General features: G+C 44.9%; 2 protein-coding genes across 4 annotated transcripts in view; one reads left to right on the top strand and one right to left on the bottom strand.

Annotated features, from left to right (window-relative positions):
* RTF2 (replication termination factor 2) overlaps window positions 1–15,858 on the bottom strand; it is a 39,430-nt gene that overhangs the window by 11,462 nt on the left and 12,110 nt on the right. The window lies entirely within an intron of this gene.
* Window positions 2,930–9,098, top strand: LOC136135626 (beta-1,3-galactosyl-O-glycosyl-glycoprotein beta-1,6-N-acetylglucosaminyltransferase 7). Its single transcript, XM_065893553.1, has 3 exons — window positions 2,930–3,952; window positions 4,885–4,980; window positions 8,799–9,098. Exons 1-3 carry the CDS (start codon window positions 2,983–2,985, stop codon window positions 9,020–9,022), a joined length of 1,290 nt encoding a protein of 429 aa, XP_065749625.1. The 5' UTR covers window positions 2,930–2,982; the 3' UTR covers window positions 9,023–9,098.

Below are 15,858 nucleotides of genomic sequence, written 5' to 3'. Positions count from 1 at the left end.
TTAAGATGTTCTCTCACACACACAAAATAATAATTTTAGAAATCATTTGTGATTTCAGTAGTACATGAGGAAAGAGAACACTGGAATGGTAAAATAATGGGTCTGGTCTGAATAAAGAACTTTTGTATCTGCTCCATGATATATAATGATAACTGCCACTCTTTCTAAAGTCTTTAAAATAAATAAAAATTTAAACGCTTTGTGGAGGAAAAAAATTGCTCAATAATCAGTAAGACTGCACTTTTTTTTAACGGGCTGCATGTTCCTCTCACTTGGAAAATATCACTTACATTTCTTGGAAATTAATTTAGTGATAAAAAGGCACATGTTTAACAATTACAGTTTCATTATGACTACAAAAGTTGATGTCACATTATAGCCACAAAACCACGACAACAAATCACCAAGGACTGAAATGTCTGCAAAGCTGAAACTGATGCTCATCGCGACTTAAACAGGAAAACCTGCCAGAGGCCCCAGAGAGCTGATTCCTGCGGGAGTTTTCACACTGTCCACCAGAAGCAGGTTAAAGTCACAGCAAGAACTATGTAAGATTCAGCAGCAGTGGATTCTCCAAAGGCTTCATTACAGGGCTGTCCTGACTACCTGGAAAAGCTTGTACTGAGACAATGAAAATAAAGCTGGTGACCCTTCCCACAACATGGCATTCTAGCCACACCGATTTCTAAATTTCACAGTGAACCGGAGCCAAAAGGAAGATTTAACCGGGCAACCATGAGCACTGCACTCACAGAACACGAGGCAGAAAGGCAGCAGATTAACTGTGAGCAAGCTCCTGTGCCTGTCTCTCTATAAGTAAGGGAGAGAAAGCATTTAGCCGGCGTATTGCCCTGAAGGACAACGCACTACACGTGGGACGTGTCTTCACTTAATTATCATAAAACACTGAAAATACCCAATCCCCTGGGCCCTGCATGGGGTATATAGTCTGTCAGTGAAGTGGGGCTAACATTTCTGTGATGAGACCAGCATGTTTTACACTTCGACCATAAGCTTAAAACCAACAACCAAGACAACAAACCAAAAAACCCCCCAAACCCCCTTCCCATGCAAAAGCTAAACACAGGAGAAAATGTAACCAACTATGGTACATGGTTTACCTTTCACCAAAATTCTTTTTTTTTTTTCTTTTTCTACGGTATGTGGGCCTCTCGCTGTTGTGGCCTCTCCCGTTGCGGAGCACAGGCTCCGGATGCGCAGGCTCAGCGGCCATGGCTCACGGGCCCAGCCGCTCCGTGGCACTTGGGATCTTCCCAGACCGGGGCATGAACCCGTGTCCCCTGCATCGGCAGGCGGACTCTCAACAACTGCGCCACCAGGGAAGTCCCAGTAAATGGGTTTTTAAAAACAGGAAGTAGGGGGACTTCCCTGGTGGTCCAGGGGTTAAGAATCTGCCTTCCAATGCAGGGGACGCGAGTTCGATCCCTGGTCGGGGAACTAAGATCCCACACGCTGTGGGGCAACTAAGCCCACACGCTGCAACTACTGAGCGCAAGGGCTACAACAGAGAGCCCACGCGCCACAACTACAGAGCCCATGCACTCTGGAGCCCTCGTGCCACACCTAAGACCCGACGCAGCCAAAAATAAAACAAATAAGTATTTTTTTTAAAATAGGAAGTAGGAACAAGCAACGATGTGACTTTTTACAGAAACCTAGAGACAAAATTCATAAACAAGGGAAAAAACTACTAACAATATAGACATTTTACCTGATCAATTTTCTTCCCTAAATTCCAAAGGATGGTCTTTGCATGCCAATAATAATTAATTAATTAAAATACTTCCTCATGCATCTCTGTAGAGTTCAAGAGAGGAAACTAAATTATTGTCAAATAATTTTATTAGATAAAGATATCTTGTTTTTAATCACTGAAGCCTTCTCTAAAAACAATTCATAAACTCATTTCAACAAGTTGAATTATGTGATCGCAAAATTTCTCTTGATTTGTTGTTTTCTTTATTGGAAAGATATATTCTCATAACACGATACAGAATAATGGCGTAAGATAAATTCTGAATAACGCAGAACAGGACAGTATCTATGTCCAAAATAAATATTTGAGATTTTTATCTGCCAATAAAAGGGCAATAACACACGAAAATTAGTCATCAGGGAAATGCAAAGTTAAACCAAAATGAATTACCACTATGCACCTATTAGACTGGGTAAAGTTTTTTAAATTGACCATACCGAGTGTTGGTGAGGATGTACAGTAAATGGAGCTCTCATACACTGCTGGTGGGAATGTAAAATGGCACACCCACTTTGGGAAAAAAACCTGGCAATTTCTTAAGAAGTTAAACATATACCTGTATGCGAGCCAGCCATTTCACTCTTAGGTATTTACCCCAGAGACACAAAAACAAAGGTCTACACAAAGACTTGTGCACAAATGCTTACAGCATCCTGTAATATCCTAAAACTAGAAGCAACTTCAGTGTCCTTCAACAGATGAACAGATAAACAGATTGTGGCTCGTCCATTTCATGGAATATTGCTCAACAATAAAAAGGGAAAAATGGTGATAAATGCAGTGATGTGGATGAAATCTTAAAATCATTATCCTAAGTGAAAAAAAATCCAGGCAAAAAAGTACATACGTATAACTTTGTTTATATAAAACTGTAGAATATGCCAACTAGTCTACAGTGACAAGAGCATATGAGTGATTGCCCAGAGACAATGGTGGAAGGAGGATGGAGTAAAAGGGGTCCAAGAAAACTTTTAGGGGTAAAAGAAATGATTGTTATCATGATTGTGGTGACAGTTTCATGAGTATACACATATATAAAAACTGATCATATCATACACTTTAAATACGTGTACACCAATAGAGTTAGCAGGGACGGGGGGTGGATAGAGTTAACAACACCCTAAATTCTGCCTGTTGTTCTTTTAGGAAGCTTAGAGGAAAACATTTCAAACCATGGTAATAAGAAGGCGACTGGAGCTCAAAACATGAGCCAGCTGCGAGCCACAAAGCCAGGTCTTCTCGTGTGCGTAGCCATTTGCGTCTTCATTTTTCTTTATTTAAGGAATCCAGCTCCTGAGGAACCAGAGGAGGAACCCACCTACCCAGCAGTAGTGGAATGTGGCTTTTATCCAGATGAACTGTGTTCGGCTTTGTTTGAAGGGAAAGAGGTGGCTCCCCAAATTGCAAAATTCTGTAAAAACCCTCATGGATCTGAAATACTTGCTCATTTACACAGACCACGAAATTGTTCCAGGATAGCCCAGGAGCTGCATTTCATAACCAGACCCCTGTCTGCAGAAGAGGGCACCTTCCCTTTGGCATATATTATAACTATTCATAAGGAGCTGGCTATGTTCGTCCAGCTGCTCAGAGCTATTTACGTGCCTCAAAATGTTTACTGTATTCATGCTGATGAAAAGGCCCCCAAGAAGTATAAGACTGCTGTGCAATCCCTGGTTAATTGTTTTGAAAATATTTTTATTTCATCAACGAGAGAGAAAATGGCTCACACTGGCTTTAGGAGACTACAAGCAGATATTAATTGTATGAAAGATCTAGTCCATTCCAAATTTCAATGGAACTATGTCATTAATCTTTGTGGACAGGATTTTCCAATCAAAACTAACAGAGAAATCATACACTACATCAGAAGCAAATGGAATGATAAAAATATAACTCCTGGAGTAATCCAGCCACCAAACATTAAATCCAAGACGAGTCAAAGCCATCCCGAATTCACCCCTGAAGAAGATATCTATGTACCTCCAAATGAAAGATTCAAAGATGAACCACCCCATAACTTAACAATTTATTTTGGAAGTGCTTACTATGTACTAACAAGGAAGTTTGTGGAGTTTGTACTAACAGACACCCGCGCAAAAGACATGCTTCGGTGGTCTAAAGACATCCACGGCCCAGAGCGACATTACTGGGTAACTCTGAACCGACTGAAAGGTAAGAACAATCCAGCAAAACAGTGTCTGTTCAGGCCAGGGGCAACAACAGGAGAAGTGTATCCTTAACTGAAGATTCTTTCTATTTCGGCTCTTTGCCTTGGTAAACAGCTCTGCGTTCTGTAAGACCTTCCACTGGGGTAGTCCAGGAGGGTCTTTGCTTTTAGGGATCTGAGGTTTGCCGAGAGAGCGCCGTGTTCCCACATCAGGCTGGCTGCTTTTGCTCCCTCTCCAGAAGGAAGTACCAGCACTCCTCACATAGAGCCCTTTGAAACTTCTGAGCACAGATCTTTGGAAAGTTCTTCCTTTCTTCCTTCACTTATTAGATACTGCTGGATACCTACTAGTGCCAGGTATCGTGCTAGGGGCTCGTTAAGAATGGAAAATATTAAAACTAGTAATTTTGTTTGTGGCTAATATGATACTTCAGATAGGTTTTCTTAGAGGTAGAGGGAAATCTGATGCACTGCTTTAAATGGGCTTATTTGCTCTTTCTATAAAGCTGATTGGCTCTTATTGCGAATGTGGCTTCAAGCTTGAACAGCTAAGCGAATCAGTCAGTCCAGGCGACAGTGCAAACAATGAAATCCAGCAGAAATGGGTTAGGAGCTTTTTAAAACCTCTCACATCCACTGAAAATCCTTTCAAATCACCCCCAGAGAGCTGTTGCGGAGAAAACGCGATCCAAAGAAACCCAACATAACACGTTGTCAATACTAGGTGAGTTACTAGGGATGGTGGAAGGGATGAAAAGTGAAATCTAAGCACAAAGACGGAATACGGGACCTCGCTCCACCCTGATACTACCACAGGGGCAGCACACACCCCGCCCCCAGAAGCGTTAGCCTTTCATCAGATGAGAACATGCATTCGGAATGAGGCTGGGCTTCCCCTTCATCTGCTCACTGTATGCCCGCACGTCCTTTCCCTTAGATGCTCCAGGTTCCACTCCAAACACTGGATGGGAAGGAAACGTTCGAGCCATTAAATGGAAAAACAAGGAGGGAACTGTTCATGATGGCTGCAAAGGTAAAAACAAAACCCACGGGGGTTCCCTGGTGGCCTAGTGGTTAGGATTCTGGGCTTTCACTGCCGGGGCCCGTGTTCAGTACCTGGTCTGGGAACTGAGATCCTGCAAGCCACACAGCGTGGCCAAAACAAAAATAAAAACAAAACCCAAGCCACAAAACGGCTTCAAATTTTATAAAAACTGTACAACTGCTGCCTCGAAAACAGTGGGAGAAGACTGACAGTCATGTTTACTGCAATCTGGAAGAATTAGTGACGATCCAACTAGCACGGTGTCAATTTTTAAAAAACTTTCCTTTGAATTATAATATCCAGACAGAGAAGTAGACAAATTCTAAGTATTTGAGTCGATAAATTTTCACAAAGTGAACACACAACAGGGCTGCAACTTTTAAAGTTTTAAGATGAAAACACATGAGCTATCTGGCTTGTCCCACCTGCTCCTAGAATTCAAACCTTAACATTTATTTAAAATGAGTTCTCTGTCTCCCTGGGTCTCTTTACTAGAACAGACGCCTGAGTAACACAGGTATATGCTCCTCGGTGGGGTCAGCCAGCTGCCCCCATACTTCTTACGCAGTTCTTGCTAAAAAAAGGTCTCTTTGCTTTGCCCTCAGGAGATTCTCCCTGAGGGACTGTGAATTCTTTTGCCCCTTTGTCTTGTGTGCCAGAGGCTTTAGTGACCAGGGCAATACACAAAAGCCAGATCTGGGGTGGAGGAGAGGACATCTCTGTTCTGTGAAGAGTCTGGAAGAGAACTAGCTGGCTGCAGAGCAGCTCTCAGGTGCATCGGTTCGGGGAAAACACCTCCGGAGTCGAAGAGCTAGAACTTGGCTCCCGGGAAGTTATCCGTGCTTCCTCTCTGGGGCCGGCGCTCTGCACCCCTGAACCCCCAGGGTGAGCAGACAGTCTCAGGGAGGAAACGATGGATGATAGACAATTCGCAGCATGATACGGACGAGTCCAGTAGAAAGATGGCAAGTTCTCTGGTGTACTCCGGGGAAGGAAAACAGAGCGTGCTTGACGTCTCTGGGGCCACAGCTGGTGGTGGACAGAGAACACGGGAAGACTGGAGCAAAGCCGTGTGTGAAGGCGGCTCCGGCAGAGCACGTGCTCTCCAGGGATACCTGGGCCCTGCGCTGTCTGTCTACAAGCAGCTCCCTAACCACCACGGGAGCTACTGCAGAGATACATAACCTTTTTTCACAAGGCATCTGGGTACAGTCCTCGGGTCTGAATACAGTATATCAGATAATGCAAAATAAACTAGGTTCGCCCAGTTTCCAAGCTGATTTAAAGACTGACCTAAAAGAAACAGGTTGTGGACAAACAAAAAATGGAAAATCTAATACCAGAACAGTTCAAAGACAAACAATTCCCGCTGCCATGTGCACAGCCATCCTCCTGAACAGGTACCAGGTCAGAAGGACTGGAATAATTTTCTAGTATTTTTTAAAAGGTAGATATGATTCAGCTAGGGGGATAGTCACATAGAAAGAAGGTAACAGTTAAACGACAGACTAACAAACAACCCTGGCCTTTCTTCAGACAGTAAGTGGCTCACAGGGGTTGACAGGACTGGCGGATAAATGCTCAGAAAAGGAGAGGCTCAGATTCTTCCTGAAAAAGTGATTCACCAATGGTATATAAGATGTCATGGGGCTTCCCTGGTGGCGCAGTGGTTGAGAGTCTGCCTGCCGATGCAAGGGACACGGGTTCGTGCCCCGGTCCGGGAAGATCCCACATGCCGCGGAGCGGCTGGGCCCGTGAGCCATGGCCGCTGAGCCTGCGTGTCCGGAGCCTGTGCTCCGCAACGGGAGAGGCCACAACAGTGAGAGGCCCGCGTACCGCAAAAAAAAAAAAAAAAAAAAAAAAGATGTCATGAAGGGTTGTGGCTGTCAATGATAAAGTGATTCCAAATTCTTAGAGTAGCAAAATCTGAGTATGTTAATAATGTTTGCAAGAAAACCTAGTCACTGTGAGTCTTAACGAGAATCATTATTCCCTACAAGTAAACACTTCAGAAAGTTCTTGCCATCACTAGCTTCACTGTGCAAATGGTTCTACTAGCAAAGCAGTAGTACAGGGCCAACCCTGGCCAGCATTCAGTCAGTCCCGACTTAGGCCAAGCACTGTTGCAGGGTCTGTGGTAAACCCTTCTGGAACCCGGCTCTGGGCCTGCTGTCGATGCTCACAGCGATCTGCAGGTAGAAACTATCATTATGCACACTTTACAGACGAGGAACCCCAGACTCGGAGAAGTGAGGTCACTCCCAGAGTCACAGGACGTGGCACAGGAAGTGGCAAAGGCAGTGGCAGAGCTGGGTCTCAAACCAGGTGCGGCTGCCTGATGCCACGCCACTGGGGGAGCATATGGCCCAGCTCTGCACACAGTGCAGAGCCATCCCATTGCTATCAGCAACAAAGAGTTTGTTTATTTTTAATCACCGAAACAGCATTAACGCAATTCTGACAACGTTCCATTTATTTGTGTTCCCTTCCAGTTCGTACGTACATAAGCTACAGAGCATGCAGTTACGGTCAAGGAGCAGTTGATTCCTCTTTCACTACGTCCTAAGCTTTTCATACTATCTTCATACTTACACTTTCAACTGGTTAAATGTAATACTACTGAGATTCTGTGACACTGCACCACGAGTCTATCAGTTAAAAAGATTCTGATCATGATAACAGCTTTCACGCATACGATGCTCACCATGGGCCAGTTCTAGGCCCTTCACTACACGAATGCACGCTTGGCGGGGAAAAGATTCCTTTTGATTTTTTTCAGTCTTACAAACAACACTGGACATTTCTATGCATGCAGTTCCAACCCTTTTAAATAATATTTCCTTAAGATAAGTTTCTGGAAGTAGGATTACAGTATCAGCAGAGGGGAGAGAGCATGGCAGCACTGAGCAGAGAAAAGAGCAAGGTCTCCAAAATGAACAGAAATTTCCCTTACACGCAAACTGAGCACTCCTGCCTCTCCAAACTGAAGGTGATGACAGAAACCACCTCCCAGTGTTGGTGGGAGGATTAAAATAGAGTAGGAGGGGGCTTCCCTGGTGGCGCAGTGGTTGAGAGTCCGCCTGCCGATGCAGGGGACACGGGTTCGTGCCCCAGTCCGGGAGGATCCCACATGCTGCAGAGCGGCTGAGCCTGTGCTCCGCAACGGGAGAGGCCACAACAGTGAGAGGCCCGCGTACCGCAAAAAAAAAAAAAAAGAGTAGGAAGAGTCAAGCACAGTGTCAGACACATAAAACGTGCTACTGAGTTCACCTCGAAGGAGTCCAATCAGTACTGGATTCAAACTAGAATTCCAATTTTAATTACTTTTATTTATATCAAACTCACTCTGCAAAACCAAAAGAAGGTTGAACCAATAGAAGGCTGAAGCATTGTGTTGGTTGTTAAAACCAACACAACTCTTATGAACTACCCACAACCGAGGAAAATAGTTGAAAAGTTCATGGAACTTAAAAGAGCAGCTATCAGAACTTAGGTGTTATCTGGCAAATGATGGCTGTTACTTCCCCCTCGTGCTCATGACTAGCTAAAATTCTACAGTATTCACCTAAAGTAGCCATTAAACATTTCAGAAATCACTAACCAAACAAATGAAAGCTTCCCTTCCATCATGAATTCAAAATTCAACATAAAAGCCCCTGTCAAAGCGATCATGGAAACCCCATTTAATCTGAACTGGCATGAAGCAGAGAGGCCTTACAGATGACCTTAGAAGTGCATCACTTTTCCACGTGGATGTAAACTGACGAGGAAACAAAGGCAGCTAAGTTTCTGTGTTCCCTTTGCAGGCCACTATGTCCAGGACGCCTGTGTGTATGGACCAGGAGACTTGCCCTGGATCATTCAATCACCTTCTTTGTTTGCCAACCAGTTTGACTCGACCGAGCCTCTTGTGGTCTCATGCTTGGAGCGGTGGCACAGACTTAAAGTTCTAGGGCAGGCGGAGGTCCCTGTGGAACCACACTGGCATTTCAAACGGGAGAGTCATTTTCATATGAAATTGAACCGCTGAGCTGGAAGTTATAGAGAATGTTTGCTTTCTTACTGGTATAATTCTGTTTCCCTAACTTGAAATCAGAGAACATTCAACCAAAAAGAATGGGAAAATAATTCCTTGACACAAGTTAGTCCTGAAATGAGTTTAGAAGCATGCTACCAACAAGACTCTGCTATTGATTATAGGCCACTTTTACGGCTTTGAGAAAGAAATCACAAGAGAAAAAATAACTCAAAGTCCCACTGGTGACTGGGTAAGTGACCTGGAGGCTCGACTGCCTCACTTAACAGCTGCTGAAAATCAAAGTCCCCCAAACACTTAGATTCAGGCTCAGGTCAGAATAAGAACATATCTTGTCGTAAAGATATACTACTGTGGATGAGATTCTAAAAAAGAACAAACTCCCACAGAAAATGGGAGAAAATATGCTTATCTCTGGCTGGGAACAATGTAACTTTGTTCTGGAAATCCTAGAAAAGCATGGAAGAGTCTATTTCCTTTGGGTAAAATAAAATTCTGGAGTTGAAACACAACTTCCTACAAAGGCCGCCCTAGGTCCCTGCAGCCGTGCAGCTGTGATGATGCAGTGGTCTACGTCTGCACAGTCTGATACCAGACACAACCACGGGGAGAGCCGGGCATCTGAAACGTGGCTGCAGTGGCTGTAAGTGAACCTTAACTTTTAAAATTTTAATTAATTGAAATCTAAATAGTCACATGTGGCTGATGACTACCATACAGAACAGCACAGGTCAAAGGCATGAATGGTCTTAATTCTCTCTACTCACAGATTCAGGTCTGCCAAAAGTCCGCGAATCTTTGTTGTTTTGTCGAGGACTTTTAATATACTCTCATTCTAAAAAAGAGCTCACGGCATCATACAAGGCTGGAAATATACAACTATTAAATAGCACAACTTAAAACAACTAAAATAAAGGAAAAGCAGGAACCACAGGAGAGGACACTAAATAAATAAATGTATAATTCAAGGGCGAAGTATAACCCCTCAGTGAACTGATGCTTCCCAAACAGAGAAATGAAATGAAATCCACTCAATGAAAATAGCCCTTGCAAAGGACGAAAACTACATAGAAGGAAAAGAGGCTCTGAAAGCACAGCCCACAAATCAAACCCAAGCTACCCACAGCATATTAAAATCTCTGTTTAAACAAACATTTCTTCCCCAAAGATACGTAATCCCAGGGAGAACACACAGTAGAGGGTTAAGACCGTCAGAGAAGGGCATGAGAGCCCCAGACAGCTCGGTGCAGCCTCCCTGCTCACAGGCAGACATACAGCTCACGGCCATGTTCCGACTGGCTGTTCCGAAAGCTCAGGTTCACCACAATCATGTCCCTTACGTTTCATCACAACTCATTTGCAAGTAAGTGCACACCCCATTGCATTTTTAAAATTAAATAAAATAAAAAATAAAGGAGAAGCTTACATCTTTTCAAATTACTTAAAAGATAAGCCTTCCTTCATTTCATTTCAATGTCAACTCAAAGAACCCAAATTCAAACACATACCTACCCTCAGAGGGCTCAAACATTATAATGGAAGAAGTCATCTCAGTGAATCCTTTCAGTAACAGTGAGATAAAATAAAAATAATAAACTAACTAAAAGGCACGGTGGAATGAAGCAGCATGAGATTCAGGGAAGCACAAGCTGGGTTTCGGTGGAGCGTCAGGGGACAGGCCAGGGAGGCCAAGGTAAAGCAGCAGGCTCCGTGGGGATCAGAACCAGCGAGAAGCCGCTGCTCTCTCTACCCTGACTCAGCCTCTGACTGTTCTCATTCATGAAGTAAAAGAACAAAATTAAATCGTATGTAAAACACGTCTGAAATACATTGCTACAGACTGTAACTTAAAGGCAACCTGGAGGATATCAGGGATACTGGGATGATTCCTCTAACTTTCTGGGGAACAGAACCTTCTCGCTAACACGCAGTCTACTGTTCAATTTTTCTATTGTATTTTTCTTTCATGTAGAAGTTTACAGCTGCCTGTGCTGTATATGATTTCTTGAGGCTTAATATTCACAAAGACCATAAAGACAGTAGAAAGGAAAAGCGTGAAGGAGGCTGGGCCTGAACAGGAGAATTTGCCAACCGCTTTTGAAGAGACCTCCTTCCTTATTTTCTCCCCTTTCCACTCCACCCCCTCCATGACAAGTACTCAAAACAAACAAACAAAAGGTATACGAGTGTAAATTTTTGTTTCGCTTCTGACTTTAAAATATCCCCACACCGCGCTCACCTGTCACAAAGCCTCAATAAATGAAGCCAGAAGGCTAGCAAGTCAAATACTGCTGCCCACACCTCTAACACCCAGATCAGCTTCTCAAGCTTTACTGTGCATACAAGTGCCCTGGGGCTCTTGTTAAAATGCGGTTTCTGATTCTGCAGGTCTGGGGAGGGGCCTGCGAGTCTGCATTTCTTAAAAAACAAAAATACAAAAACCTCCCAGGCGATGTCAATATTTGCAGGACCATGGACCGTGTTTTGAGTAACAAGCACATCATTTATTTTGCAACCTGTGATTACTCCAATGTGTTTCTTCTTATTACAAGAAGGGAAGAACATAGTGGGGAATACAACTAATTTTTCGGCTGGTGCTTTGCTGACAGTGAAAACAAAGAAACCTAGCAACTACATCTCTTTGGACTCTGTTTACTGAAATCAAGTGTGCACACCATGTGTTTTAGACACAGAACCAGAGCTACTTCAAAACCTGGAGTCTCTTCTAGGGAACTGAAAAGCCAAATGTCGATGGAACTACACAGGGAAAAGCAGAGAACGTGCACACCCTCAGTATCACGGAGGTTCCTGACACTGTTCGTTTTTTTTTTTTTTTTTAAATATCACATTCTATCGTGTCTGTTTACTTGTTTATTCCTTTCTGTTTCCATGGGAAGGTGTCTTCCTTTTTTTGTTTTTTCCTTTGGCCGTGCGGCGCAGCATGCAGGATCTTAGTTCCCTGACCAGGGATTGAACCCGTGCCCACTGCAGTGGAAGTGCGGTCTTAACTACTGGACCGCCAGGGAAGTCCCTGACACTGTTCTTATGATGTTGGTTCCTCTAAATTTCAGACATTACGTAAAACATGAAAATATTTGCTTTAGACTTTGACACTGTGGCCTTATCTTCCCTCATTCACATTTTCACGACGCACTACAGCTCCCGAAACTGCGCCATCACTCTTCCTTTTGCTAGTTTGGCAGAAGTGGCTCCTGTTCACCTCTTCTTCCTGGGCGTCCAGCTAGACTATAATCCCCAGGCTCCTGCATGTAGCTGTGGTCACGTGACTGAGTTCTGGCCAATGGAATGTGAACAGAAGCATTAAGTAGGCCTGGCCCATAAAAACCTCCTAAGCTAGATGCTTCCTTCTCTGTTCCCATCAGCCAACTGAACGGAGAATACTCTAAACACCAGAGGAGGTCAGACCTACAAGACAGACGAAGCCTGAGTCCTTGAGTTTCCCTTAAAAGAAAGCTGCCTAACCAGGAGCTCTCACCGTTATTAGCCACTGGAATTGGGGGGCTGTTTGTTACAGGACGTAGCCAACCTTGACTGATAGTATTACTAAACTTTGGAGACTTGAAATTAGAAGTACGAGCTTGATTCCTAATGACAGTATACGAATTTGTCACTGGATTTTTTCTTCATTTAAAAATGTCATTGTTTGGAATTTAGGTCTAAAAGGAAAACGTCCAAAAATTTACTACAATTCCTTTGTTTTACATACTAGAATCTGAAGCCCAGAGAGGTGAAGTGATTTATACTCCCAAGCCAGCCAGTGCTGATGTGTGAACCAAAACTGATATATATCAGGCTCTCAATGTCGGTCCTGTGAGTGCCCGAATGAATGACTCCCACTCAAGTGTGCCACTGACTGACTGTCCCATGCTCTGATTTTCTAAATTGTATAGTGTTATCGGTTGAATTATGCTCCCCCCGCCCCGGCAAATGTCGAGGTCCTAATCCCCAGTATGTCAGAATGTCACCTTCTGCAGGTGCAATTAGTTAAGGTGCAGTCACTAGTGTGGGCCCTAATCCAACCCGACTGGTGTCCCTATAAAAAGGGGAAATTTGGACACAGGGACAAACTCCACAGAGCGAAGACAATATGAACAGACACAGGGAGAAGCGGCCACCGACAACTCAGGCAGACAGGTCTGGAACAGATCCTCCCCTCACTGCCCTCAGGAAGAACCAACCCAGCCAGCATCGTGACTGCAGACTTCTAGCCTCCAGAACTGTAAGAAAATAAATTTCTGTTAAGTCACCCAGTTTGTGGTACCTGGTTATGGCAGCCCTAGCAAACTAATACGCAGAGTATTCAATCTAGCTACGTTGCAAAGGCAATTTTTAAGGAGATTATACAAGTGAAAAGAGTAAAATGTTACTCTTCTGATAACAGATTTATTTTTAAGAGAATTTTGTCCCTGAGGTGTTCCTGGACTCCAGCCAGGGTCCTGTCTTGACTGCAGGTGGTCTCAACAGCCCTGGCAGCCCCCATTAGGAGGCTGGAGGAGCCGGTGTCCGGTCCTCAACTGGTCTTGGCTTCTTGCGCAATCCTGATGCAGTTGCTTCCCCTTTCCTCCTACTTCCTTCCTTTCCCTTGAAGCGCTCTACGTAGACTTTCAGACGTTTACTAGCACTTTGTTCCCAGACACCAACAAAATGATGTCAGAGTTCCCTTGCAATGTTGCACTTCCATGAAATAAAATCAACTTCTCTGCAGAGCTGTGAGCAGACACTCTTATTCTGCTTCAAGTCTGTCAAGATGCTTATGGATGCCTGAGGTCAGCCAATGAAGAGGACAATTGCATGCCAATCTAAGAAAGCTATCCCTGTGGGTCAGGGAAAGAAGCCTGACTGCTTTCGATCCCCGAGTCCCCCAGACCTGCCTGCCCCTTAGAATTATTCTGGGAGCTTATATAAAAGTGGAACTCCGTGTGGGCTCCACACTAACCCTGAAGATTCTCACGAGGGGTCTGAGGTCGGGAGTGGGAACTTAGCAAACCACTGTGGGGATTCTGCAGCCTGGGTTGGGAACCACTGATTCAGGACACTTGGCTGCTTTAATAAATTTCAGCTTCATTTCCCACCTTCTCATATTTATATCCTTTCAAGTAAATTTCCTCAGTGTGCCTGCGGATGTGTCTAACACTCAGACAACGCCTCGCGCACTATTTGTGAAAACACGCACACAGTTGGACACAGAACAAATGCGAGCGAGGTTCCTTTCCTGCTCGCAGGAAGCCCAGGCCAGCTGAGCCGTTTCCCTCACGATACTTCTCTCTCAGGCTCCTTTTGCTCACCTGCTGTCAGATTCTTGCTCTTGTTTAGTCTTTTCCCTCTGCCCATACTGCACAGACCTACACCCCGCTGCTCCCCAGGCGCTGTGCTGCTGCCAAGGCGTCAAGGGCCGCCTGCTGCACGCCCCCCGAGCGGCCCCTCTGCCTGGCACTCAGAGCTTCCGCCAGCAGTCTGACTCACATCTCTGGCCTCTCCCTGCTCCTGAGCGGCTGGGGCAGGACTACATCTTGAGGCCCCATCTTCACAGGCTGCCCCGGCACTTCCTCCCCTGACTGTGACAGCTGCTCTCCTCTCCCACACATTCCCTTTGCCCACAGCGCACCCACCATCACTGATAAGGGCGTCTCTCAAACTTCAGGTGTTCCCCTGCCTAAGGTACCGTCAGTATCTTAATATTTTTCGTTAAAGCTACCCATTGTTGGGCTTCCTTGGTGGCGCAGTGGTTGAGAGTCCGCCTGCCGATGCAGGGGACACAGGTTCGTGCCCCGGTCCGGGAAGATCCCAGATGCCGCAGAGCGGCTGGGCCCGTGAGCCATGGCCGGAGCCTGTGCTCCACAACGGGAGAGGCCACAACAGTGAAAGGCCCGCGTACCGCAAAAAAAAAAAAAGCTACCCATTGTTTTTACTTAAATTTACTTTAAATGTTGACTTTATATTCATACCATATGTATAAAAACAGTACCCCTTGCCATAAATGTAAAGAAAGCATAAAAATGCAGAGAACACAAACATATCTCTCGAGGCCCTGCCTGCCAAAGCTCTGAGCGTAAGGTCCGCTCTCTCCTGGGAGCTCAGTGAGATGTATTGAAACCATCTGAGGACCAAACGGAGACTTTCTCCGCAAGGCAGGCAGGCACACAGGCAGAAGGTGCGCCAGAACGGGAGCCACCGTCCTGCTGTGCAATGTCCCACTGGGGCGTCTGGAGTCCTGTCTGTGGAGCCCTCACACCAACTCGCCTACACCCGCAGCCATGTCCCACTCTCTGGGAAAGCCTGACCCGTGAGAACACGCTCTGCCTTCAAGGCCTAACAAATGTCTCCTCCCATAAAGTCATTTCTCACCAGCACAGCCAGAAAGTTCTCTGGCCCTTCAACTCCAGTAGCATCCTTACATCCACTTGGCAACTGGCCTCAAAAAACAAAACAAAATATGATTTTTCATGTAGCCTGATTCCTGCACGACTGCAGTCTCCTTGAGCACAGGCACTGATTCCTTCACATCCCATCCTCCCTGGGAACACCTGTAGCATCGTCGTGAACACAGGAGACATAATAAATACTGGACAATAAACGACATGAATCAATTCCTCAATGCATTCTTTGAATTCCTCTTTTTTTGGCAAAAGCTTAATGAGACAGATTCCAAATTCTCTGATGGCTTGATCCGTAATCACCCCAAACTGGAAACAACTCCACGCCCCTCCCTGACTTCTTCACTACCAATCATCTTTTGTCTGTCTTTGAGTCTCAAATAAATGGAATCACATTTGAGCGTATCCTCCTCCACGTCTGACTTCTTTACAGAG

This window comes from Phocoena phocoena, chromosome 15 (genome assembly GCF_963924675.1).
Source record: "Phocoena phocoena chromosome 15, mPhoPho1.1, whole genome shotgun sequence".
In the NCBI taxonomy this organism is placed as follows: domain Eukaryota; kingdom Metazoa; phylum Chordata; class Mammalia; order Artiodactyla; family Phocoenidae; genus Phocoena; species Phocoena phocoena.
The sequence above is the reverse complement of the archived record's forward strand: the minus strand, read 5'-3'. Positions and strand labels throughout refer to the sequence as shown.

Coding starts and splice junctions, on each gene's coding strand:
- LOC136135626 (XM_065893553.1), top strand. CDS start 2,983: ATGAGCCAGCTGCGAGCCACAAAGCCAGGTCTTCTCGTGTGCGTAGCC. Junction 3,953..4,884: donor AACTCTGAACCGACTGAAAG/GTAAGAACAATC, acceptor CCTTTCCCTTAG/ATGCTCCAGGTTCCACTCCA. Junction 4,981..8,798: donor TGTTCATGATGGCTGCAAAG/GTAAAAACAAAA, acceptor TTCCCTTTGCAG/GCCACTATGTCCAGGACGCC.